Consider the following 25,105-nt stretch of genomic DNA (forward strand, 5'->3'; position numbering starts at 1 on the left):
GACATTACAGCCCCTATGCATCACTCTGGGCAATCAAAAGTCTGGTTGGTACTCTTCTTTGGGGCTTCTCCACACCATAACTCTCCCAGATGTGGTAAAGACAGTGACGGTGGACTTGTCAGAGAACAATCCATATTTCATATGGTCCACAGGCCAAGATTTTTACTGCTTGCAACATTAAAATTGACTTGAGATGAGTTGGCATTGGCACAAGTGACCAAAGGTTTGGCAAAAGCAGCCCAGTTATGCAATGCTTTATTATCTGTTTGTATGCCTATATAAAACTGGCTTCGAAAGACTGCACTTTGAGAAACCAGAATGAAACCTCTTGTGTTACTTATGTATTGGTCCCTTGCCGCAAGACCATTAGATCTTTAAAAGTGAGTCTTCCTGGGTCTTGGACTAAATTTGTATTATTTGGGAATTAGTTTTTTTTCTTTTGTTTTACGTGTCCACTAAACAGTGCTGTAAAATCCAGTAAGAAGTTTTCAAGTTCATTATAGAACTCTCTAATACAAACTACAAATTTAACTAGTTTAAAGTCCCCCTATTATGGATTATGTAAGGTTTATATTTTGGTTTTGAGAGTCCCCAATAATAGTTTGGCATGCATATAAGGTCAAATACGTTTTTTTTTTTTACCTAGATTTCTTATTAACTGCCAAATTAGCCTCTTAACAAAATTTTTTTCCTTTGCACATATTCCTCAACATGATCTTCTGTGATTGGTTTGATGACCTAGCATTGTGCCTGTAGCACGTGTCAGAAACCGAACAGCCATTATAAATGCTGAATTACAGCTTATGAAGTATTGAAGACAACATGGAGGAAGAGTCTAGAGTTAATGACAGACATGTAGGTTGCTGAAATCATCAGTAAAAGTATGAGTGGAAAAAAGTGGAGAAAAACGTTTTAGTGCAGAGCATAGCATCTTCTTAACATGATGCTATGCACTAAAGAGTTTTAGCGGGAGTTCAAGTGTTCCCAGGTCTGCAAATGGGTGGGAAATCTGCTAATGTTCCATGTTGATGTCAACATAAAATGGTTTGGGATTCGTTTTTTTTTTAAAAAACTACTTGTTTAAATGGCCCAGAGTCCACGCTCTCTTTTGAGAGACAATACCTTTTACATATTTAAATGTAATATTATATTTTCATTTACTTCTAAGCATAATATAAATAATTTATGTAATGATATTGAATGTATTTCTGCTCCCTGTATTCTGTGATATGTGTAACGTGAACGCTGATGTGGTTGTGTGGAGAAGATAAATATCCACTTATGGACATTAAAGTACTTAAACATCACAGAAGATCATCTAAAATCCATAAATAGGGCACTTTAATATTTATTATTGTTTATGTTTCACAAATCACCAACTGTTAGCACGCTTTTAACATTGTGGGATATTCATAGATAATTGTTACATATTCTAAACAGTTTGACTGTATCTTCTGTTGAACACAGAAGATGATATTTTGTAACATGTTAGAAATCTGTAACCACTTATTTACATAGTATGTGGCGAATACTTATGTACATGTCAGTTTCAGGTTTTTTATTTGGAATTAGATTGCAACAATTTCAGAAAATCTTTTTTTCACATTGTCATTATGGAGTATCGTGTGTAGAATTTTGAGGAAATAAATTAATTTAATCCATTTTGGAATAAGACTGACAAAAATTTGTAAAAAAGTGAAGCATTATGAATACTTTCCGGATGCACTCTGTATCATCTTTTGTGTTCAAGAGAATAAAAAAGTTTATAAAGGTTTGGAACCATGTGAGGAAGACTAAATGTAAAATGTAAATTTTTGGCTGAACTACCCCTTTAACTGACTGAATAAAAGTAGTAATTCCCAGCATGCTTTGCATCACACTATATAAGGAAAAGAAGTGTTGGAACTCTGTGATTCTGTGTAATTTTGGAAGATATAAATCAGTCTGTATGTTGAAATCTCTACTGTTATCACTGTGTTGAAGAGTAGTGACTGTGGTTTATTTGAGAATCAGCTGAAAAAAAATACAGCTTGAGTCACAACTATAATCATGCAAGTATGAAAAAGAAAGATTCTTTATTCTTCCATTCACTCATGATATGACACAACTGAGTTTATTTTAGATTTCAGTTTAATTATGTGATTAGTAGGGTGTGAACTGTATAATAATGAAAACCGTCTGTGTAACCCCAAACTCGTCACATTTACGTTCCACTAACTCTACTAACTTACATTTTAAATTTACTCTTAAAGAAATGTCTTGCATTTGCATTATTGTAACTAAATTTTATAATGTAAATAATAATGCAACTAATGTAACTAAACCTATTAGTTTTTACAGTGTAGGCGGCATGTTTTGCTTTGTAGTGAGATTCATTATACTTGTGCATGATAATAAATACATAAGATGAGGACATTTATTGTTTACATATATTTGTACATCTATTTTGCATTCTACTGTTTTATTAATGAAAATAAATTTACAAATTTAAACCAACCAATGTTAAGTAAATTAATTAAAAAATGAATTAGTTACAATTTAAGTCAGAATTATTAGCCACCCTGAATTGTTAGTCCCAAGTTTATTTTCCCCAGTTTCTGTTTTACAGAGATTTTTTTTTCTGCACATTTCTAAACATAGTAGTTTTAATAATTTATTTCTAATCAAGGATTTATTTTATCGTTGCCATGATGACAGTAAATAATATTTTACTAGATATTTTTCAAGACACTTTTATACAGCTTAAAGCGACATTTAAAGGCTTAACTTGGTTAATTAGGTTAACTATGCAGGTTAGGTTTACTAGGCAAGTTATTGTGGGGATGGTTTGTTCTGTAGACTATAGAAACAAATCTAGCTTAAAGGGGCCAATAATATTGACCTTAAAATGTTTCTTAAAAAAATGTAAAACTGCTTTTATTTTACTTGACATAAAAGAAATTTGACTTCCTTTACAATAAAAAATATTATCAGACATACTGTGAAAAAGTTCTTGCTCTTTTAAAAATCATCTTGGAAATATTTAAAAAAGTATAAAAAAAATCACGAGGGGGCTAATAATTCTGACTTCAACTGTTAAAAATCATTTAAATTACTTTTCTAATTACTTGATCTGAAAATTAGTCTAATTAATTGACTCAAGATTACTTAAAATCCCTATAAATCTCAACACATAGACATTAGAAATTAAACTCTTTAAATTTGAGGCAAACAGGGTTTTTTTACAGTACCTTAAAAAACGAACACTTAATAACTTTTAAACATGATCAATGGATTGAGCCTTCTTTATTTCTATCTATTATAGTATTTCTCAGTCTTCTCTCTCTCTCTCATCTACAGCTGGTACAAAAATTGGCTGCTAGACTACTCTCTGGCACCCACAAGTATGAGTCGGTAACTCCTATTTTATTTGCACTTGACTGGTTACCCATTGAATACAGAATTGTTTTTAAAATTACCTGTACATTACAGACTTGCTCTATCCGAAAACCCCCTCTCAATCATTAAGATCTTATAACCTCAATTTACTCACCGTGCCTAGAACATGCCTTAAAAAAAACAGGGTGATCGAGCGTTTGCAGTTGCTAGTCCTAAACTCTGGAACACTCTACCAATTCGCATTAGACTTTCTCTCCTTCATTTCTGTGTTTAAGTCTGTTTAAGACCCATCTATTTTCCCTCACTTTTAAAACTCCTTGATCACTCTTTCACTGCTTTTATTTGGTAAAGTTTCTTATATTCTGCTTTCTTCTCTGTCTTAATACCATGTACAACACTTTGGTCAATTTTGGTTGTTTGTTAATGTAATTTATAAATACATACATATTGCAATGCATTGTATTTTATTTGATGAATAGAGTTATTCAACAAACTTTATTTTCACAACACAAAATTTACAAATGTTCGGGTTTCCTGAATTGATGTTTACAGAAATCTTGAATTTATCTACAGTATTTTAGATCAGTTTATTATAAGTAACTATAATTGAATTACCTCAATATCAAAAGTAATCCCTTTCTTGACTTTTGGCCAGCGGAGAAATTAAAATGGTCATGCCTAACTAAGTCTGGTTCTCTCAAGGTTTTTTTTCTTCACTCCTATCAGGTGAAGTTTTTTTTCCCTCTCCGCTGTTGCCACTGGCTCGCATGGTTCAGGATTGGTAGAGCTACGCATCGATGAATTTGCTCTTCAGTGTTTGAACTCTCAGTAATGATTAAATCACACTGAACTGAGCTAAACTGAACTGAACTTAAACACTAAAAACTGAACTACACTGTTCCAGTTACTGAACCACACTGTTCCAGTTACTATGACCATTTATGTGAAGCTGCTTTGACACAATCTACATTGTAAAAGCGCTATACAAATAAAGCTGAATTGAATTGAATTTACATTTTCAGTGAAAAAGTATTTGGATTACAGTAACTAGTTAACTAAAACACCCTTCCCAACTCACATTTATGCTACTCCCGACTCGCGTGCAGTTCTTGTAATGTGCAAAACTTGGACTAATATTAATATTATATGTGTGGTGTTACTAGATCAGATTTTAGTGCCAGCATCTGTAAAACATAGTGGCACCAATGACACTTCTCTCAAATGTTAGTCTGGAGCCCTGAGCTGTTCATAGGACGATTTGGTTTTGACTGTGGAATCAGAGAAGCTGTTTAGCTTGGGGATGTTCAAGAGAGTTTTTTCTCTTCTCCCTCGAGAAGAGTTGAGCTCCTGTATGAATAAATTGTACACAGACACACAGAGAGAGAAGAAGAGGTCAGAGGTGGCTTTCCCCAGAGAACGCTGTTGGAGATATGAGAGGGATATGGATGGTTGAGGTTTCCTAGGGTGAAGATTTGCTGTAAGTAGCTCTTCTCTTAGCGAGTCTAAAACACATGCACACACATACACAAGCTTACGACGAATGTGCGACTGAACTGAAGGGCTCATTGCTCTTATTTAACCTTGTAATACAGATGTTTCTGTCACGCTTAATTGAAGAGGTGAGCTATCATTAGCTGGAACAATTGAGTGCCATTTGTCAAAGAAAAACAGACTGAAGCCGGAATGAAAAGGAAGCTGCGAACATCTTGTCTTCCATAGTATGATATTTATCTGAGTTTCTTGAACAAGAGCAAATGTAGAGTGGATAGTTTATTTTTTTCAGCCAGGAATTTATTTGGATGATTCGATTCTTGTGTTCTTTAAGTTTGAGAAGCTGAAAAGCATCATGGCATGGTTTATTTTCATCTCTGTAGTGTAATTATACAACTACTAGGAAGGTTAGGACTAGGATTAGGTTTATATTTACATAGATACAAATACATATATACAAAGTTGAAAACCCCCCAAAAAGTATTGTTTTTTTTTAAAGTTCTGCATTCAAATGCTGTCAAAATGGTCACAGTTAACACAGATCAACAATAACAACTAAATGCTTACTTTCTTGTCAATATTTTGCAGTGTTACTTTGTTATAAGCCAAATGTGCTTGAGCACTAATGAAACTTTCGTTGGTTTTGTTGTCAAGTATTTAATTATGTCAATATTGGAAACATACTGTATGGTGTCACTGTTTTGACTGGTTCATGTTTGTCATGTAGGTAATCCTAAAACTACTATTTTTGCATTAATGAGCAGCCAAAATACAGGAAGTTTATATTAAAGGTTTAGTTGAAATAAAAAATCTAATTTTGTTTTCACCTATTAATACTGTTATTAATTCTGCTACTAATATACAGTACTGGCACTGTGGAGATGAATCTGTTGAATAAAGTTGTTCTTTTTTGTTTATGTGTGCAAAAGAAGTATACTTGTACTTTGATAATATTCTGGTTGAACCACTGAAGAAATATTATCTGTTTTTAAAACCTTTTTGGAACATTTCTGGACTTTGAACGAGTCAGGAGCATTGCTGTCTATGGAGGATCAGACCTCAGATTTCACCCAAAATATCTTAGTGACATTTCATCAAAAATTAAAATATACTCTAATAGTCTAATTCTTTATTATTGTTATTATTTTTTTTCTTTTTCTGTTGAACACAAAATAAATGGATAGAAACCTGTAACCCTTGACTTCCAGAGTAGGAGAAACTAATACTATATAAGTGAGTGATAACCAGCTTTCAGCATTTTTGAAAGTATCTCCTTTTGTGAGTAAATTTGACAAAAGTATTGCTTTTGGGTGAACTGTCCCTTCGCCCAATAGTCCAATCCTTTATTAATTTTGTTTAATCTGTTGAACACAAAAGAAAATGTCATAAACCTGTAACCATTGCCTTCCATAGTAGGAAAAACAAATACTATGCAAGTCAATGATAACCAGCTTCCAGCATTTTTTAAAGTAGCTCCTTTTGTAAATACATGTTGACAAAATGATAATTTTTGATGGAACTATCCCTTCACCCAATAGTTTGATTCTTTATTAATTGTGTATTATCCGTTGAACACAAAAGAAAATGTCAGAAACCTGTAACCATTGCCTTCCATAGTAGGAAAAACAAATAATACGTCGGTCAATAATAACCAGCTTCCAGCATTTTTCAAAGTAGCTCCTTTTGTGAGAAATTGTTGACAAAATGATAATTTTGGGGGAACTATCCCTTCACCCAATAGTCCAACCCTTTATTAATTTAGTTTTTCTGTTGGACACAAAAGCAAATGTCATAAACCTGTAACCATTGCCTTCCATAGTAGGAATAACAAATACTATGTTGTAGGTCAATAATAACCAGCTTCCAGCATTTTTCAAAATAAACTTTTTTGTCAAAAAATGTTAACAAAATTATCATTTTTGTTTAAACTATTCCTTCACCCAATTGTCCAGTTCTTTATTAAGTTAGTTTTTATGTTAAACACAAAAGGTGGTTCATTCCGCTGTGGCGACCTCTTATTAAGAAAGGGACTAAGCCGAAAAGAAAATGAATAAATGAATGTTGAACACAAAAGAAAATGTCAGAAACCTGTAACCATTGGCTTCCATAGTAGGAAAAACAAATACTATGCAAGTTAATCATAACCAGCTTCCAGCATTTTTCAAAGTAGCTCCTATTGTAAATAAATGTTGACAAAATGAAAATTTTTGATGGAACTATTCCTTTACCCAATAGTTCGATTCTTTATTAATTGTGTATTATCCGTTGAACACAAAAGAAAATTTCAGAAACCTGTAACCATTGCCTTCCATAGTAGGAAAAACAAATAATACGTCGGTCAATAATAACCAACTTCCAGCATTTTTCAAAATAACTCTTTTTGTGAGTAAATGTTGACAAAATTATAATTTTGGGGGAACTATTCCTTCGCCCAATAGTCCAATCCTTTATTAATTGTGTTTTATCCATTGAACACAAAAGCAAATGTCATAAACCTGTAACCATTGCCTTCCATAGTAGGAAAAACAAATACTATGTTGTAGGTCAATAATAACCAGCTTCCAGCATTTTTCAAAATAAATCTTTTGGTGAAAAAATGTTTGCAAAATTGTCATTTTTGTTTGAACTATTCCTTTGCCCAATAGTCCAGTTCTTTATTAAGTTAGTTTTTATGTTAAACACAAAAGGTGGTTCATTCCGCTGTGGCGACCTCTGATTAATAAAGGGACTAAGTTGAAAAGAAAATGAATAAATGAATATTGAACACAAAGAAAATTTCAGAAACCTGTAACCATTGGCTTCCATAGTAGGAAGAATAAATACTATGTTGGTCAATGATAACCAGCTTCCAGCATTTTTCAAAGTAGCTCCTATTGTAAATACATGTTGACAAAATGATCATTTTTGGGTGAACTATCCTTTTAATTTGTGTTCCAAAGAAGAAGATGAACCAGTATTGATTCTTAAATCCAAAAATGGATCTTTTACTCTGTTTTCCATCCTAACAACCCTGTGTTTTATCAGAATTACCTTGTTGTGTGTTCAGGGTGACTGACTCTGCAAAGAGCAGATCATTTGCTTTTACTAAAGATGAGTGCAATTATATAACGCTCAGTCAGTTTGACAGTAATAGCACTAAAAATCTGACCTTGTTTTTTTAAGGCCAGATTGTTTTTGCAGTGTCACTGTCATTTTCCTCGGAGCTCAGTCAGTCCTCACTCTCAAGAAGCTCACAGCGGGACGCAGTTATCGAGTCACTGGAGGACGCCACACTGGGCTGTTCAACTCATGCCAAGCATGGGCTAAATTTGCCTAGTGCTCCGATTCCTCTTAAAGCAACAGCGCATTTATGTAAGGAAAGTCATTAGCTGAGACCTGAGCTGGATGTGTCAGATAAGAAGATGCAGCAGTTCATGATTAGGGTGATTCTTGGGTTTAAAGTGTGACGGTTTACCCAAAAATAAATATTTACCTGTTTGAATTTATTTCTTAATAACACACACGTTCAAAATAATCCTGCTCACCCTCCTGCATTAGTTTTTTAATGTGATCGTTATATAAAATGCATTTCTTTAAAGTTCCCCTAGTGACGTGTCATGATTTTGACATGACGCAACACGGCACCCAACAATTAATGCATATATCGTGTTGTTGTTTCTTTTTACTGTTCTACAAATATTGACAAGCATCCAGATTATATTGTGAAATATGTCATACAGCGCGTCATATAGAGTAACTCACTATTCTGATGAACTGGTCAAAGAATCTAGAAAGAATCTAGGGTTTCTGATGTGATTGGCAACCACGTCCGTCCCTCCAGAGTCATCAGCTGCGAGAAGTAAATGTTCCATCTGGTTCTGTTGCTGTAAATGGCACCTTACCGTTTATTAAAAAGATGAGTGGGGTTTATTAAATATATCCAATTGCTAGTTTGGGAATCCTCATGTTTCATCACACTCAAAGTGGTTGACGGGAAAGTCTTTAGTGATTCTGCTGTAAATGAGAACGACTTATGAAGACATTAACATGGAGATCTCTTTAGAATATTTTTAGACTAACCATTCTGGTGTATACGTGTATGTTTATATATGAAAAAGTAGTTTTAGTATCTGTTTTATTTTATTGTTTATACTTTTACCACATTTTAAAAAAACTTTTTAAGGGAAACTTTATGTAATGATCAGGTTTTTTTTTTGTTTGTTTTTATCTTTTTATCAAACATGTATTGGTTCATACATTTTTAAATTGTATTTATGATTGAATTGAGAAATAACAGTTTTGATATTACTAACAAATATTACATTTATATACAGGAAAGATATTTAACGAGTAACTTGTGTTTTGTTTATACTATTAAGTTTTACTGGCGCAGTAGGTAGTGCTGTCGCTCACAACAAGAAGGTCGCTGGTTCAAGCTGGGTCAGTTGGCGTTTCTGTGTGGAGTTTGCATGTTCTCAGGAGTCCGTGTGGGTTTCCTCCATGTGCTTTGGTTTCCCCCACAGTCCAAAGACGTGGTACAGGTAAATTGGGTAGGCTAAATTGTCAGTAGTGTATGAGTGTGAATGAGTGTGTATGGTTGTTTCCCAGAGATGGGTTGTGGCTGGAAGGGCATCTGCTGCATAAAACATATGCTGGATAAGTTGGCGGTTTATTCTGCTGTGGCGACTCTGGATTAATAATGGGATTAAGCCGAAAAGAAAATGAATGAATGAATGAATGAAGTTTGACCAGATAAAAATATTTATAAAAATGTTATAAAATATTGTTAACTGAATAATGTTTAGTTGAATTTAAACATTACATTTTAAATACATTTAAATAATTTGTGAATCAGTCAAAGATTCTAAAAAACAAACAAAATGGTTGGATTGATGGATGGGTGTATTGCTATACAGCCCAGCGTACCAGGCATCAGCCTATCTGTTTTTCCCTAAACATATTCAAGACATTTCGAATAATCCTGGTTTAAATCTAAATCTTCACAACAGTGGATAGAGTTGACTTAAAGCTCTATTCCTCTGGCTTTCAGGGGCTGGATGTTAAATCAAAGCTATTGTGTAAGGCAGAGAGAGTCAGGGAGCAGCCGCGGCAGTAACTAGAGGAGCTGATTCAGTGGAATCGGCAGATGAGATGGGGAGAGTCGGGCACTGTGCCCGAATGGAGGTAGTGTTTTTAGATGGAGATTCTCCTGCAGAGCTCCATGGGGAATCGAAGTAATGAGCCAAAACTCTGGGCCTTCTCGGGTCTGTGGATGCGTTTTAATGACTTGGAACAACCAGCCTCCTGCTTGGTCACTTACACAGAGAGGTGCAGATCGAGATGCGGAGAGAGGAACAGACAGGACTCCTTTGTGCTGTTTTCCGAGCAGCTTGATTTACTAATGAGGGCAACCTCAGAGAACATGCACTCCTCACTGCTGTTTTCAAGTCCATGTGTTAGGCACAGAAATTATTTATGGTAATTTTCATTTTAAAAAGAGCTCATTTGTAAATGTCTTGTTAATTAAGTTTTAGATATTTTGTCCCCCATTCTTTTGGATACATATCTTAACTTCAACAAATACAGTATGAGCCGTAGGGCATACTGATCTTTCAATCTGTTTTTCTGTGATCTTGATCAGCTTTTCCTCAGTCTCTTTTACAATTCGAGCAATGTATAGGGTTCTTAAAAGGTCCCGTAAAATTAAAATAAAGATTTTTTTAGATGTTTGCATCAGTTAGTTTTAAGGATATTTATAATCTAGTGTGATCCAAAACAGTGACAAAAATTGCGTTTAGAAAATATAAAACTGATATAAACATCGAAAGTTTGCAGTTTGTCGTTTCCACCAAAATGGATTAATGTTTTTTTTTCATGTTATCTCATACTTAAGTTTATTGTCAAATATTGACCAATCAAATGCTTTGTAGTATCTGACATGCCCCACCCCCTTTAAGACGCTTCTCATTTGCTTTTAATTTGATCCACTCAAATTGGCAAACCATGATACAAAAAAAAAACTATTGGCGGATGTTTTTATACGGGAGGAGCTATTCTATATCCAGCCCTCTCTTCATTTTTTTTGTTCAGATAACTGTAACTAGGGATGTCCCAATCAAGTGCCCTCAAGTCCGAGTCATTTGATTTTGAGTATCTCCTGATACCGAAACCTGATCCGATACTTTTTTAATACATAAAAAAAGAATAAAGAAAAGCAAAGAAACAGATCCAGGATGTTACTTATTTATTTATTTTTTTTAATTTACCTTATTTTAACATTCAACAAATGTGTTAACAAACAGAGCACTTGTGTGAAGTAGTTTGAACAATCAAGTAATAAATAATATCAATTATTCACTTTTGGACTTTAGTTCAACAGTAAATAGTATCTACAGTAAAAAATATAAAAAAATAGTATAAACAGTAAAAAATAATATCTAAAAAAATCTAATATAAAAACAAATAGCTTCTCAACTTAAAATACCTGGCAGGCAATCCCAAGTTTACATATCCCACAGTTTGTTATGGCGTTGTTGTCGTCATTAACTTTATAAGCCTCCGTAGACATACTTTCTGCTTCAAGCTGCTTCTGTGTTCTACTTTGCCGGCATTTAACCAATAGGCTCTCTGCAACAAAGTTATGTCATGCCACACAGGTTGCTGTTTCTGTTCCAAGTTAAGAAAGGTATAACTCTGTGCCACCGCATAACTACAAATGTGTTAAAAAATATTGAGAATAACATATGTATTTGAGTCCTGATCGGGAAGTAATGTCAATTCCTATCAGGAGATCTGTACATCCCTAACTGTAGCAGTAGTTAAAACTCACACTTGTTCAGTGAAGGCAGGAACTAGTTCAAGATTTAATCATAAAATAAACACAAAAACCCATGACACTTAAGGGTGCACTCACACTATGCTATCTGAACCATGCCAGGCGCGTTTCCTGGTTCGTTTGAGAAGTGCGAGTGCTCCGATTTGGGCTCAGATGCGGTTCAGTTGGCCTGCCCTGGCCTGGTTGGAAGAGGTGTGTCAGAGCGCGATTCACTTGGGCTTTGGGGCAATATACTTGTAGTGTGAGTGCAAAGCACGCCTGAGCCTGAAAATGAAGATGCAACGTCACTTTTAAGGGACTGTTTTATTAGGATTTTTTAATTCTTCATTTTCAATGAACGCAAACTGTGGTAGTTTATTAAAGGCGCAAACACCTCACTGCATGACAGCTGCACCGTCAGCAAACCTCCTCATTCCTGCAGCACAAGGACTTTTATGATCATTTATGAGCATCAAAAGTGGTGGATCTATTCGGCAAAGTGTTTGACTGCATGTCACTGCATCACAAACCACTAAAAATAATACAAAATGATAAAACTAAAGCAATTTACAGTTTCCCACTCAAGCTCTTCTCTTCCTGTTAAACTGAACAGTCGCATCATCGATGATGTAAGTGTGCTCAGGTCTGGTAGGTAAAAAATGCAACGTGAGCACACTCAAAGGGGGAAAGGGGATGGGGTCTGTTCTCTGCTCCCACAGCTATTAGCTTCACCCACATTAATCACAGCTAGCAAGCCAACTGACACATTTTTCAAACTTTTTTGTTTTGTTTTTTAAGAGACCCTTGTCACGAATAATCAAAGGCCACACTTGACAGACATTGTGTGCTTGATGCAGAATTATAAATTGATTTTTAGTCATATTTTTGGCTGAGGATTTTCTAGAGATTATTCAATCAGGTTTAGGTCTGGACACTGGGCTGGCTATTGCATTATTTCATTGTTTTCTGCATTAATGAACAGATTTCCCATTTTGCATTGTGACTGGGGGTTATTGTCCTGGATGAAAATTACTGGCTGATTGGGCCATGAATAAAGGAAGGAACTGCATGGTGCAGAAGGAGCTTCTGATAAGCTTTTGCTTTAACTCTTTCATGTATTCATATAAGATGTCAAACTCCTGCTGTCGAAAACTTCCCTTACACCACAACCCTTTCTTTTCCACACTTTCACTGATTCTGCTCACATTTCGGTTTCAATGTTTTTCCAATTTAAAAACTAACATAGTCTATTCTTTCAGACGCAAATAAATTAAGTTTCATCACTGAATAAACAGTACTGTTAAACAAAAACATGCAAAGAAATTCATAAATCTGCATGAATCAAGTTGTTTTATGCAAATGTTGTGAAGGTTTTTATATAATGAAAAGATCTAGGTTTTTATTTACACATTACCTTATCTTCACAAGACAGATTAAACAATTAAATCCATGTCAAATTAATATTTTTAGTTGAAGTCAGAATTATTAGCCCCCCTGAATTATTAACACCCCTGTTTATTTTTTCCCCAATTTCTGGTCAACAGAGCAAGGATTTTTTCTACACATTTCTAATAATAGAAGTTTTAGTAATTCATTTCTAGTAACTGATTTATTTTATCTTCGCCATGATGACAGTAAATAAGATTTGACTACATATTTTTTCAAGACACTTCTATACAGCTTAAAATTACATTTAAAGGCTTAACTAGGTTAATTAGGCAGGTTAGGGTAATTAGGCAAGTTATTGTATAATGATGGTTTGTTCTGTAGACTATCAAAAAAAAAAATCTAGCTTAAAGGGGATGATAATTTTGACTTTAAAATGGATTTTTAAAAAAATCAAAACTGCCTAAATAAAACAAATAAGACTTTCTCCAGAAGAAAAAATATTATCAGACCTACTGTAAAAATTTTCTTGCTCTGGTAAATATAATTTGGGAAATATTTAAAAATTTAATTAAATATATAAATAAAATAAATCAAAGGGGGGCAAATAATTCTGACTTCAACTGTATATATGTATATATATGCCTCTTTACATTTTCTAAATTTCTTAAAACTGAAATCTCTCGGCTTTCAATATAAAAAAATCCTTCCACACATGAAAGTGTGGCTTATCGGTATGGAACAACATAATGATAAGTAAATTCTGTAATTTTCATCTTTGGTTGAACTCTCCCTTCAAGTTTCATACTCCATCCCAGCACCTAAACCCATGGGTAATTTATGAATGGCTTGTAGCTATTTTTAACTGAACATATATTCTGTCAGACCTCGACTGTTCCGAGAGCTTTCGCCACTGTATGGCATAGTAAATTGTGCTTTTACTATGACTTAATTAAAGATGTGTGTGCGCTTGTATGTGCAGGAGCTGACAACTCCATTCATTTGCACAGACTGCCAGCACAGTGTCGAACACTCTGCTAAATCAATGCAATTTAACTCAGCTCACTAACGTAGTGATTTATCCCACCGATCCGAGCGTGTGCAGAAACAGCTCACCATATACACATAAATCTGCAGTCTCTGTGCCCTCTGAGCACGGATAAATATTTCTGAAGTGCTGTTACAAATCTCTCTCTCTCTCTCTCTCTCTCTCTCTCTCTCAATTCTGGCCATCAGCAGGAATATATTGGCTTGATTTCCAGTTTTTGGGCTGCTTGGGTGGGAATATTCCTGCAAACTAATTGATTCTGGCAGATTCACTTTCGCCAAAGCAATGGCAGTTAGTGCACATTTAGCAGAAAAAAAAAAAACACTTTAATAGCGATAAAGCACATTTCCACTTAATGTAATTTTATCACGTGTTGGAAAGCAATGATTTATGGTGCCATAATGGAGTTCAGTATATCCTGGTGGTTCAATAATGCAGATTGGTATTACCATACAAAGGCTGCAGTACAATGGTCTATGAGAATATGTATTGTAAGTGCAGTCTATAAAACGATAAGGATAATCAGACCCTTTTCTTTAAAGTGAGATATTAACTGCAGAGTTCAGTATTTAATAGGAGCAGAAAGCTAAAGTATATCTGACTGTTTGACTGACTGACTAAACTTAACTGTATAATGACTTGATTTGAATTATTTTTCCCTAACATGTTTCCTTAGGGGCGACACGGTGGCTTAGTGGTTAGCACTGTCGCCTCACAGGTGGTCGCTGGTTCAAGTCCTAGTTTCCCACACAGTCTAGGTGAATTGAATAAACTAAGTTGGTCAGAATTTATGTGTGTGAAGGAGAATGTATGGATGTTTTCCAGTACTGGGTTGCAGCTGGAAGGGCATCTGCTTTGTAAAATATATGCTGGATAAGATGGGGGTTCATTCCTCTATGGCGACCCCTGATAAACATAGGGACTCAGCCGAAGAAAAATGAATGAATGAATATTTCCTTAGACTGTGTGTCCATCGAAGCATTTTTGCGCTTCAGAAATGCCAGCGTAGTTTAAAAAAAGTTCAGCTTTAAGCATTTTTTCAAAGTAGCTTTTTGCGTTATGATTTTTTTTGTCATTTACAATATGTAATACATATTGTGGAACATATGAGATTGATACTTGAAATACCACAGTGACTGATGAGTCCCCGCATTGATCTTATGGGCCAGCCTGACCTCCAGCCAGTGCACTACTCACACCTGGAGTTCTTCACGATGGACGTCCAGTGTTCTCCAGCCTCGGTGCCTAGACTGCGGCTCTATGCTAGAAGTTTGGCCAGAGGAAAAATGGTTGTGCCTGACTGAGCTTGGTTTTTCTTAAGTTTTTTTTTTTTCCTGCACTTCCTCAGTTGGTGAAGTTTGTTCCACGCCACTGGGTTGCTTGGTTTGGAACTTGTGAAGCTTTCCATTGATGGATTTGCTCTTCAGTGTTTGGACTTTCAGAAGTGAAATTTAAGCAATACTGAACTGAACTAAACTGAACTTCAACTTCGAAATCTGGACTTTACTAGAACTTCTATTTTAAGCGGCTTTGACACAGTCCATATTGTGAAAGCGCTATAGAACTAAACATGAATTGAGTTAAATAATACAGAAGCGACGCAGTGGCGCAATAGTTAGTGCTGTCGATCTACAGCAAGAAGGTTGTTGGGTCGCTGGTTCGAACCTCGGTTCAGTTGGCGTTTCTGTGTGGAGTTTGCATGGTCTCCCTGTGTTTGCGTGGGTTTTCTCCGGGTGCTCCGGTTTCCCTCACAGTCTAAAGACATGCGGTACAGGTGAATTGGGTAGGCTAAATTGTCCGTAGTGTGTGTGTGTGTGTGTGTGTGTGTGTGTGTGTGTGTGTGTGTGTGTGTGTGTGTGTGTGTGTGTGTGTGTGCGTGTGTGTGTGTGTGTGTTACGGCTAAAAGGGCATCCGCTGCATAAAAACGTGCTGGATAAGTTGCCGGTTCATTCCGCTGTGGCAACCCCGGATTAATAAAGGGACTAAGCCAACAAGAAATTGAATGAATAATACACAACTTGACACCAGGGGTCTGATTAAAAACATTGCATAGAAGCAGTGAACAGTGAACATAAATCAGAATATTTTATTATTTTTGATTATAACTTGTATGATTATGATTTCATGATTATGATTGGTTCGATTAAGTCAGTATTTAAGTTAAACATGTTTACTCACAGCTGTGCACATTATCCCATCAAATATAATTGTTTATAAAACACAACTTTTGCATGGAAAGTGGCATACGCACATTTCAATTAAATTCATTCATTCATTTTCAGCTTAGTAGCTTTAATTATCAGGGGTCGATAAAGCGGAATGAACCGCCAACTTATCGAGCATATGCTATACGCAGTGGATGCCCTTCCAGCTGTAACTCAGCACTGGGAAACACCCATACACTATGGGTCACACTATGGCCAATTTAGTTTATTCAATTCACCTGTACCCCATATTTTTGGACTGTGGGGGAAACCGGAGCACCTGGAAAAAACCCACGCAAATGCAGAGAGAACATACAAACTCCACATAGAAATGCCAACTGACCCAGTCAGGGCTCGAACCAGCAACCTTCTTACTGTGAGGCGACATTGCTAACTAATTATTATTTATTTCCACCCCTATTGTGTGTGTAGGTCACATTTATTAATGAGACTCCAGAGCTGTATATGCAGTGTGCAAACTTTATATGCAGGGTATTTTAAGAGTTCACTATTAGCTGATGATTGATTATAAAGCTTGTTCAGAATTCTGTTCCGTAAGAGAGCCCTTAGCTCATAAGATGCTCGAGCTTGGGGCTCCATTGCAAGGCGAGAGGGGAGTTTGAGCTCAGGTAGATGTTGAGAACTCCCTCGCTGTAGTAACTAATAAGTAGATGGTGATTGTTCTTAAGATTAACTAGAAGCATGTCTATGGTGTCAATTTGGATTAGTCAATTAACTTAAGTTGCATGATTTTGGACGGTAAGAGGAAACCGGAGGACACCCACTTGAGCACAGGGAGAAAGTGTAAACTCCACACAGAAACGTCGGCTGGCTTGGTAATGACTAGAACCAGTGACGTTCTTGCTGTGAGGCAACAGTGCAAACCACTGGGCCACTGCACCACCCATCTAGGAAAGGAGGAGGAATAGGGGTGGAAGGGGGGATTCTTCAAAACAAAGGTGGCTGTTATTTGGAACTTAAATTATTTATAGTGGCTTAGGAATCATCTGATTGGTTAATCATAAATTGAATAATGTCAGAACAGCCGCAAGCAATTATAAGCATGCGATCCTTTCGAAATTAATAAATAAACTTCACTTAGTGTTACTACTGCATATTGCATCCAGGTTAACAACAAGAGAAATTTCCCTAGCCTTAGTTATTAGCATTTTGTGAGTGCTTTTTTGAAAGTGGGTTATTCAATCTATCTGTTACATTTAGGTACTTACATGTGGCATTTGTTCCTCTTTACAAGTATATTATTATATTAAGATGATTTAGAAAACATACAAGTGTTGTCACTTCATATTCATTTTGTCAGTGAGAATGCAATGTTTAGCTTGGATGAAACAGCAGCTTGAATAGTTTTATATTTCCTTCAGAAGATACTGTAAAGACATCTACTGCTTATAAACATTTTCTTCAGGAAATCGGTATGTAAAAACAGCCGGAGGAATTCTGGAGGTGTAAGACTTTCGAGAGATTCTTGCACTCGATTTTAAATAACAGTCAGTGTGTGTTTTTTTTTTTTCAACATCCATTCACTATTCATTTCTTTCTCTCGCTATCTTTTTCTCCTGGAGAGCTGAGGAAGCGAAGATCAGTAGCTGACGGCTGCAGGGAGAAGAAAAAAAAGTAGTGGAAATGCTGAAATGCGAATTGCAGTTGACATGCTGTTTCTTCCTTGCGCCGAGCACAGGAAGTGTCAGATGCGCGTGTAGGTGTTCTGATGAAGCCATGTTGACTTACAGAATCAAAGATGTCTTGTGTGACACCACAGATATTTGCCTGTGATGTCTTTATGCCGCATTAGCCGAAATATCTGCTCTGACTTGAGTGAACTCTTCGGGAATAAATTAGGGATGTGATGGAGGGCTCTTGTAGTTGTTTTGACAGCTTCTTGAGGACGTGTGTGGCAGCAGAACCGATAAATTGCAGAGTCGAGATGCTGTAAAGTACCAGTCGTGTGATTTATTGCTTGTATCAAAAAATACTTTGAACAGTTTTCCTTCAAGCGGAGCATTTCTGAACATTGGCTTTCATTATCCAGGCTTAAGTCAGGGCTGTTGTGATGATGTTAGGTTCACAATACCACAGACATGCAATTAAGAACAACCTCTCAAATCTTTTTAATTCAAAATATTGTTATTTTTGATCTTTTGATTATCAAAGCTATTAAATGTGTGCATGTGGTGTAAATATTATTTGTACTTTGTCTCTTGGCCTGTAGATGTCGCTATCTTTCGAATTGCTCCACTTTAAGGGTACCTATTATGCGAAAATCACTTTTATAAGGGTTTTAAACACAGTTGTGTAGCAAAAGTGTGTAATTATAGCCAGCCTCTAATGGTAAAAAAAATCATTTATTCTATTTTTTTGTAATCACACTTCATAAAAACAGTCTGCTGAAACACTTTGATTGACATTGTCCCTGTGTACGTGTCACAGAGGGGGAAAGCCCCACCCATTAGATCACACTCTAGCCTAAATTAGACTAAGGCCCAATCCCAATTCTACCCCTTAGCCCTACCCCTCGTTTTGCGCATCCACGTCAAGGGGTAGGGGTTTCCCAATTCACTTTAGGTTGAACGCGTAGGGCTTAGAGGAAGGAGTGATTAGCCCTTCAAACGAAAATTTTTCAGGACCACACTCGAAACCAAGCAGTAAGAAAATTTCCCAGAATACACCAGCCACAACAGCAGTATTGCTGAACCTGTAAGTAAGGAGATCCACAAATTAGTATTTTTTTGTAATTATTACGAATTTTTACTATAAACAAACATATGTTTTAAATATATTCATAACCAAATTTGTGTTTCACCATCATGCTTTTTTTTTAAAAAGCACAACATTCTGACACTCGATGACACTGGAATACCCTGTCAGAAAAGTGTAAGGGCTGGGAATGAGCTTTTTACAGTGTCTGCTATAATGTTAGTGTTGTTTTCGTGTGTTTACATTGATGAATATGGCCACAGTGTAATTGCGCAGTATAGTTACGCTCTTATTGCCACAGTAGATCGTTATGATAACATAATATATGCCTTCAGTGATTTTCTGAAGATAAATACCAAAAAATAACACAACTGGAATAATTAAAGCCGTCGCAATCGGCTGATCTCATTTGAAGCAAAAGATGGCGAGGACATATGATGTCGTGTGCAGGTGCTGTAGTGCTGTCCCAATTCTTTGGGGAAAATTTTGAAGCTCTTCCCCTTAACCCTCGGTTGTAAGGGCCAAGGGGAAGGGGTAGGGGTACAAAAATAGAATTGGGATTTTGCCTTAGTCACGTGATGAAGTATAAATGGAATTAAACCCCTATACTCAGGCCTAATGAATACCGCTGGTTGTTTAAATGTTTTCCTCTTCAGAAGAATTAGGATAGTACTCTTATTCAGCAAGTCTAATGCTTCCATGCTTTTAATTCATCGTCAGGAGCCATGGGGTGTTCATTTTGTTTGGCTTGCATGTCTTTCTTTGACTTTTCAAAACGCCAGTAGCTGTTTACTTGCATTTTATGAATCACCAAAGACCACAGCTTTCAGCTATAAATAAATAAAAGTTTCAGCTATAAATACGCATTAATATTCTGCTGAATAAAAAAGAGACCCACATCTGGGATGGCCAGAGGGTCAGTAAATTATTAGTGAATTGTCATTTTTAGGTGAACTATCCCTCTAAGCCACCATCATCACCGTATTCTAAAATCAGCTAAAACTGCGGTTGAAAGACCCGAACACACATTCAGTCTATCGTTGTCTTCTCTTTTATTCAGAGGAAGCCACTGTGTCATTTGATCAATATTTAATCTGTTTCACGTCTCCCACTGTGGCTGCTAAATGGCAGATCAGGTTAACTCCTCGCAACTATTGATATCTATTCTTTTAGACCGACTTCATTATTCTAGTCTCTATTTTAAATACCATATTTTGTGTTGTGCTATTTCCTACTCAATTCTTTTGGAGAGTAATTCCTTGCTAATTTTATAGAGACATTTTATGGATTGCAGTCTCATGCGCATACAATAATAAGGCATTTCGTTTGCTGTTTATGTTGCACATTTAGTAATGGACAAAGTGTAGCTCTTCATAGTTTGAGTCAGCTGAGTAACCGCAGATTTCCTGTTATGGTGAGGTCATGTTGCCAGATATTCCTATAGAAGTGCTGGTTGCCAGATTTAAGGATATGCTTCTTGACCTGATGCAGGTGGTTAAGATGAGAATGGTGAAATGGAATGAACTTTCCTTTTCCCTCTCCCATCAAATCTTTGTGTGTGTGTGTGTGTGTTTACTCTCTGAGGCTTTGTGGTCTCTGCTAATTTACTCCACATGACCCAGCATTTGCCAGCGATTCGAAATACCAAAATCTTTCCAGATGCTGTAAGGTTTTCTATAGTTCTGTTGTTGCGTTTTCACCCCTGCCCTTCTTTGTTTGTGAAAAACGAGTGTGTAAATAAATAGCATGGTGGTGTTTTCTAAATAAAGCATGTTATTTCCATCATTTGAACTGTGGTTTTATACAATCTTCTATTTAAAAAGTTGCAATGCCAGAACTAGGCATGGGACGATAACCGTTTTCAAGGTATACTGTGGTTTGGAAAAGTCATGGTATTAAAACCATCAAACTTTTCTGTTATACCATTCCTAAGGTATGTGTAAGATATTTTATTTACTTTTTTGTTTTGTTTTTTTAGGACTACAGTATCTCCAGCAAAAAAGATATTCAAAGATGCCATTTTAAATTGTAAAGAAATGTGTATTTTTGAAACTAATAGACAGCAGAAGTCGATGATTAATTTTCATTATTTACCCTAACATGTTTACTGGTCCAAAATATTTGAAATCTTTCAAAAAATAAAATATTGTTTCCAAAGGGAAAGGGGGTTTTGTTTTTACCCAGACATTTAAAGAGAATACAGTTTAGAGTAGTGATCACGATTCCATGAAACCATACCATCATCATACCATCATGCCGCGCTGCTCCTCGCCGCCGGCTCTCATTGAAAATGAATGACTTCCGGCTACTTTGACGCTCTCGCCGCTTTAGGTGTGAACCTACAATAATAAATTGGTATGAGAGTAAGGCCCAATCCCAATTCTACCCCTTAGCCCTTCCCCTTACCCCTACCCCTCGTTTTGCTCGTGCCCTTAAAGGGGTAGTGGTGTCCTAATTCTCTTTAGCTTGAAGGCGTAAGGCTAAGGGCAAAGGGTATACACCCCTTCAAGCAAAGGGATGACCAGGGGTTTGATTATTGTGGTCGCCGGATTTTCAATTATTTATTGCATCCCAGTGTGGTATGCCAGTTGCACTGCCCAGGAAAAAGCTGCTCTCCAAAGGGTTGTCAATACAGCGCACAACATCATCGGCTGCACTCTTCCCTCCTTAGAGGAGTTGTTTAAGGCCCGCTGCTACAGCAAAGCATGCAGCATCCTGAAGCACTCGTCTCATCCAGCATACCACCTATTTCAAATGTTACCTTCAAGGAGACGATATAGAACCATAAAAGCCAAAACAAACAGACTAAAAAATAGTACATATCCAAGGGCTGTTGCAATAATGAATGGACATTAAATTGAGGGTGTTTCTGGCCAAAATTATTTTAATCTTTTTAACTTGTTGCTAGGATATGCACTTGCCACTTTATACACTTGGACATTAAATTGTATGCCTTCCTGGCTCACATTTTATTAACTTTTACATTTGAAAAGCTGCTTGGAAATGCACTTGCCACTTTATATGCACATCATACCCACTTTTAATATTGTATTGTAACTCTTCATTTGATTTGATCTTTTTATCTCTTTTTAATTATTGTTGTTGTTTTAGATAAATAGGACTGCACTGAAGGGAAGGGCAAATATACATTTCGTTGTATTTTGTACAATGACAATAAAGATTCTGATTCTGATTCTTATGTAACGGTCAATAAATCTTTCAAATTGATTAAATGTCATTTAAACGACGATGAATCCCAAATTAACAGTTTACCAGTGATGTGATATTTAAAACTTAATATAAATTGGAGTGGGAAGCTAATTGGATGAAATGTATGACTTGCAATCATGGCATGAGGTAATAACTCAGGAATGAAGTATTGGGACCCCTGGTCTGTCTGCTTAAGTGTACTGGTATGGGGAGAATTTCATTGGGATACTTTTCCTTTTAGTTGGTCAATGTTTGAACACCACTGCCTACCTGGACATATTGTCATTTTTGGTTGTTTGGGTTATGACCGCAATGTGACATCAGGTGTGTACCTTAGGTGTATATTTACAGGTTAAAATGGACAGTTTTACAGTGTACTGTATACAGTGCCATTCCAACAAGCCTTCCTATTTCAGGCTTCATGTCCTCTGGATGTCCTGAGTCTGATTGGTCATCAGTGAAGGAGACTGTAAAAGCCTGATTGAATTGCATGTTCCCTGTGGATATACAGAGACTGAGATAAGGACGGAAGCGCAAGCATGTTCTGGTTATCTAAAAACATAGAATGTGTACTTTGTTTATTATCTTACTGTTTAGATTTTGTTTTAGGCTATGTTTTATGAACTGATCTACTGTAATTTTATTTCTTTATTTATTTTTTATTCACAACAATTTTCAGCTGTATTTTGGATATTTTAGAGTGTCGTACTCCTATTACTCTTAATTTTACTGTCGACTTTACTGATTTCTTTCTAAATCTTGCGGTCTATTTACAGTTGGTGAAAGCAGACCTTTATCCGTGTAGATTAAACTCATGTGCTTGTCAAACTGTGAGTAGCTGCTGTTAATTTGAACAGGCAAGGTCATGTTTACCAGCAGTATACAGTCTGTGTGTTGCCGTTTGTTGTTTTTGACTTTTGCTTGTAATCACATACAGCTTGAGTAGAAGCAGAGGATGATATCAGACTTGCTGGAGTACACTATGATTATCGTGAATAAACACAAAACAGATGAACGGCTACTTTAGCTTTTTTCTTTTTCTCTTTGTCTCCTCTTCATTCTTTTCCCTTTCTTTCCCTTTCCTTTTTCATCCTGTTTTTCCTCTTTATCATTTTCTTTTCCTTTCCTTTCCTCTTATTGTCTTTGCTTTCCGTTTCTTTCAATTTTCTCTTCACCTTGCTTGTCATTTTTCCTCTTCTTTCGTTTCCTTTTATTTTATTTTCCATTTTCTCTTTCTCATCTTTGCCATTGTTTTCCTTTCCTTTTCTTTTATTTTTGTTTCCTTTCATTTTCATTTTCTATCCCTGTCTTTCCTTACATTCCCATTCCTCTCCTCTTATTTTCTTCGCTTTCTATTACCTTCATTTTTTTGTCATTGCTTTTCTTTTCTTTCCCTTCCATTTTCTCTTCCTCTTCCTTGCCATTATTTTCCTTTCTTTTATTTTCCCTTCATTTTTTCTATCCCTCTCTCTTCCCTTTCCTTTCCTTTACCGTCTTTTTAATTTTCTATTGCTTTTCTTTGCCATTATTTTCCTTTCCTTTGCTGTCTTTTCCTTCCCTTCCTTTCCTTTTCTCTACCTTCCTTTCTTTTCAATTTCTTTTTTCTTTAATTTCCTTTTCCATTTTCTCTTCCTTGCCATTTTTTTCTTTTCAATTCATTTTCAATTTCTATTCCCCTCCCTTTGCTTCCTTTCCTTTCCTTTCCCTTTCTTTTCTTTCCTTTTCTTTTCTTTCCTTTCCTTTTCTTTCCTGTCTTTTCCATTTTCTTTTCCTCTTTATTGCCATTATTTTCATTTCTTTTATTTTATTTTCTTTTCCTTTATTTTCTATCTTTTCATTTTTTCTATCCCTCTCTCTTCCCTTTCCTTTCAGTTCCTTTCCTTTTCTGTCCTATCTTTTTAATTTTCTATTCCTCTTCTTTTCCATTATTTTCCTTTTCTTTTCTTTCCTGTTTTTTCCTTCATTTTCTTTCTTTTTATTTCTTTTCCTATTCTTTTTCTTTAATTTCCTTTTCCATTTTCTCTTCCTCTTCCTTGCCATTTTTTTCTTTTCATATCATTTTCATGTTCTATCCCTCTCCCTTGATTTCTTTCCTTTCCTTTCTTTTCCTTTCCTGTCTTTTTCATTTTCTTTTCCTCTTTTTTGCCATTATTTTCCTTTTGTTTCCCTTAGACAGATAGACAGACATATAGACAGATAGACAGATAGATAGATAGATAGATAGATAGATAGATAGATAGATAGATAGATAGATAGATAGATATTTAGATTTCCTTGCTTTCCTTTTCATATTGTCTGCTCTTTTCATTTTTTTATTTCTGCTCTTTACATTTTCACTCACCTTTCTGCCTCCTTCACTTGCCTTTCTGCCTCCTTCACTTGCCTTTCTGCCTCCTTCACTTGCCTTTCTGCCTCCTTGTCTCATCTTCCGTCTCTTTAAAGGTATTTGATGTTGTTTTGCAGTAGCTCAGCTCATACTATTGCATTTATCACCTCTAACCTCTCGTTTTTTCTTGTCTCGTTTTCCTCTTTCAGAACAAGAATGTTTCCGTTAAACTGGAAAAAAAGAAATGGGAGGAGATTGTGGTGAAACGACAGAAAGAGACCAAGGAGAGCGTGACCCCTGACATAGACGAGACCGACTTTGCCAATCTGGCCACCAGCATGGGCCGAGAGCACGATCGGGTGAAAGATCGACTGCTGAAGAACACGTACTCCAAGAAGAACAAACGAGTGAGTCTGTCATCCATTTCTGCAGGTTAAATGATAGCTTGATGGACAGGTGCAGCGGAGCATGAAAGCCGCGTGATCTTATACCTGTTCCTGAGTGTTGACGGCTTTGACTGCTGTTGACCAGATTAATGTGGCCTTCGACAGTCA

General features: G+C 36.0%; 1 protein-coding gene across 33 annotated transcripts in view; it reads left to right on the top strand.

Moving 5' to 3' along the window:
• fbrsl1 (fibrosin-like 1) overlaps positions 1-25,105 on the top strand; it is a 584,485-nt gene that overhangs the window by 113,125 nt on the left and 446,255 nt on the right. For all 33 annotated transcript variants that reach the window (XM_073952014.1, XM_073952015.1, XM_073951998.1 and 30 more), the window contains exon 2: positions 24,761-24,958. In XM_073952014.1, coding sequence (XP_073808115.1) covers positions 24,761-24,958 — 198 coding nt within the window. The remainder of the gene's footprint in view (positions 1-24,760; positions 24,959-25,105) is intronic.

The sequence above is a fragment of the Danio rerio genome, chromosome 5, assembly GCF_049306965.1.
Source record: "Danio rerio strain Tuebingen ecotype United States chromosome 5, GRCz12tu, whole genome shotgun sequence".
Taxonomy (NCBI): domain Eukaryota; kingdom Metazoa; phylum Chordata; class Actinopteri; order Cypriniformes; family Danionidae; genus Danio; species Danio rerio.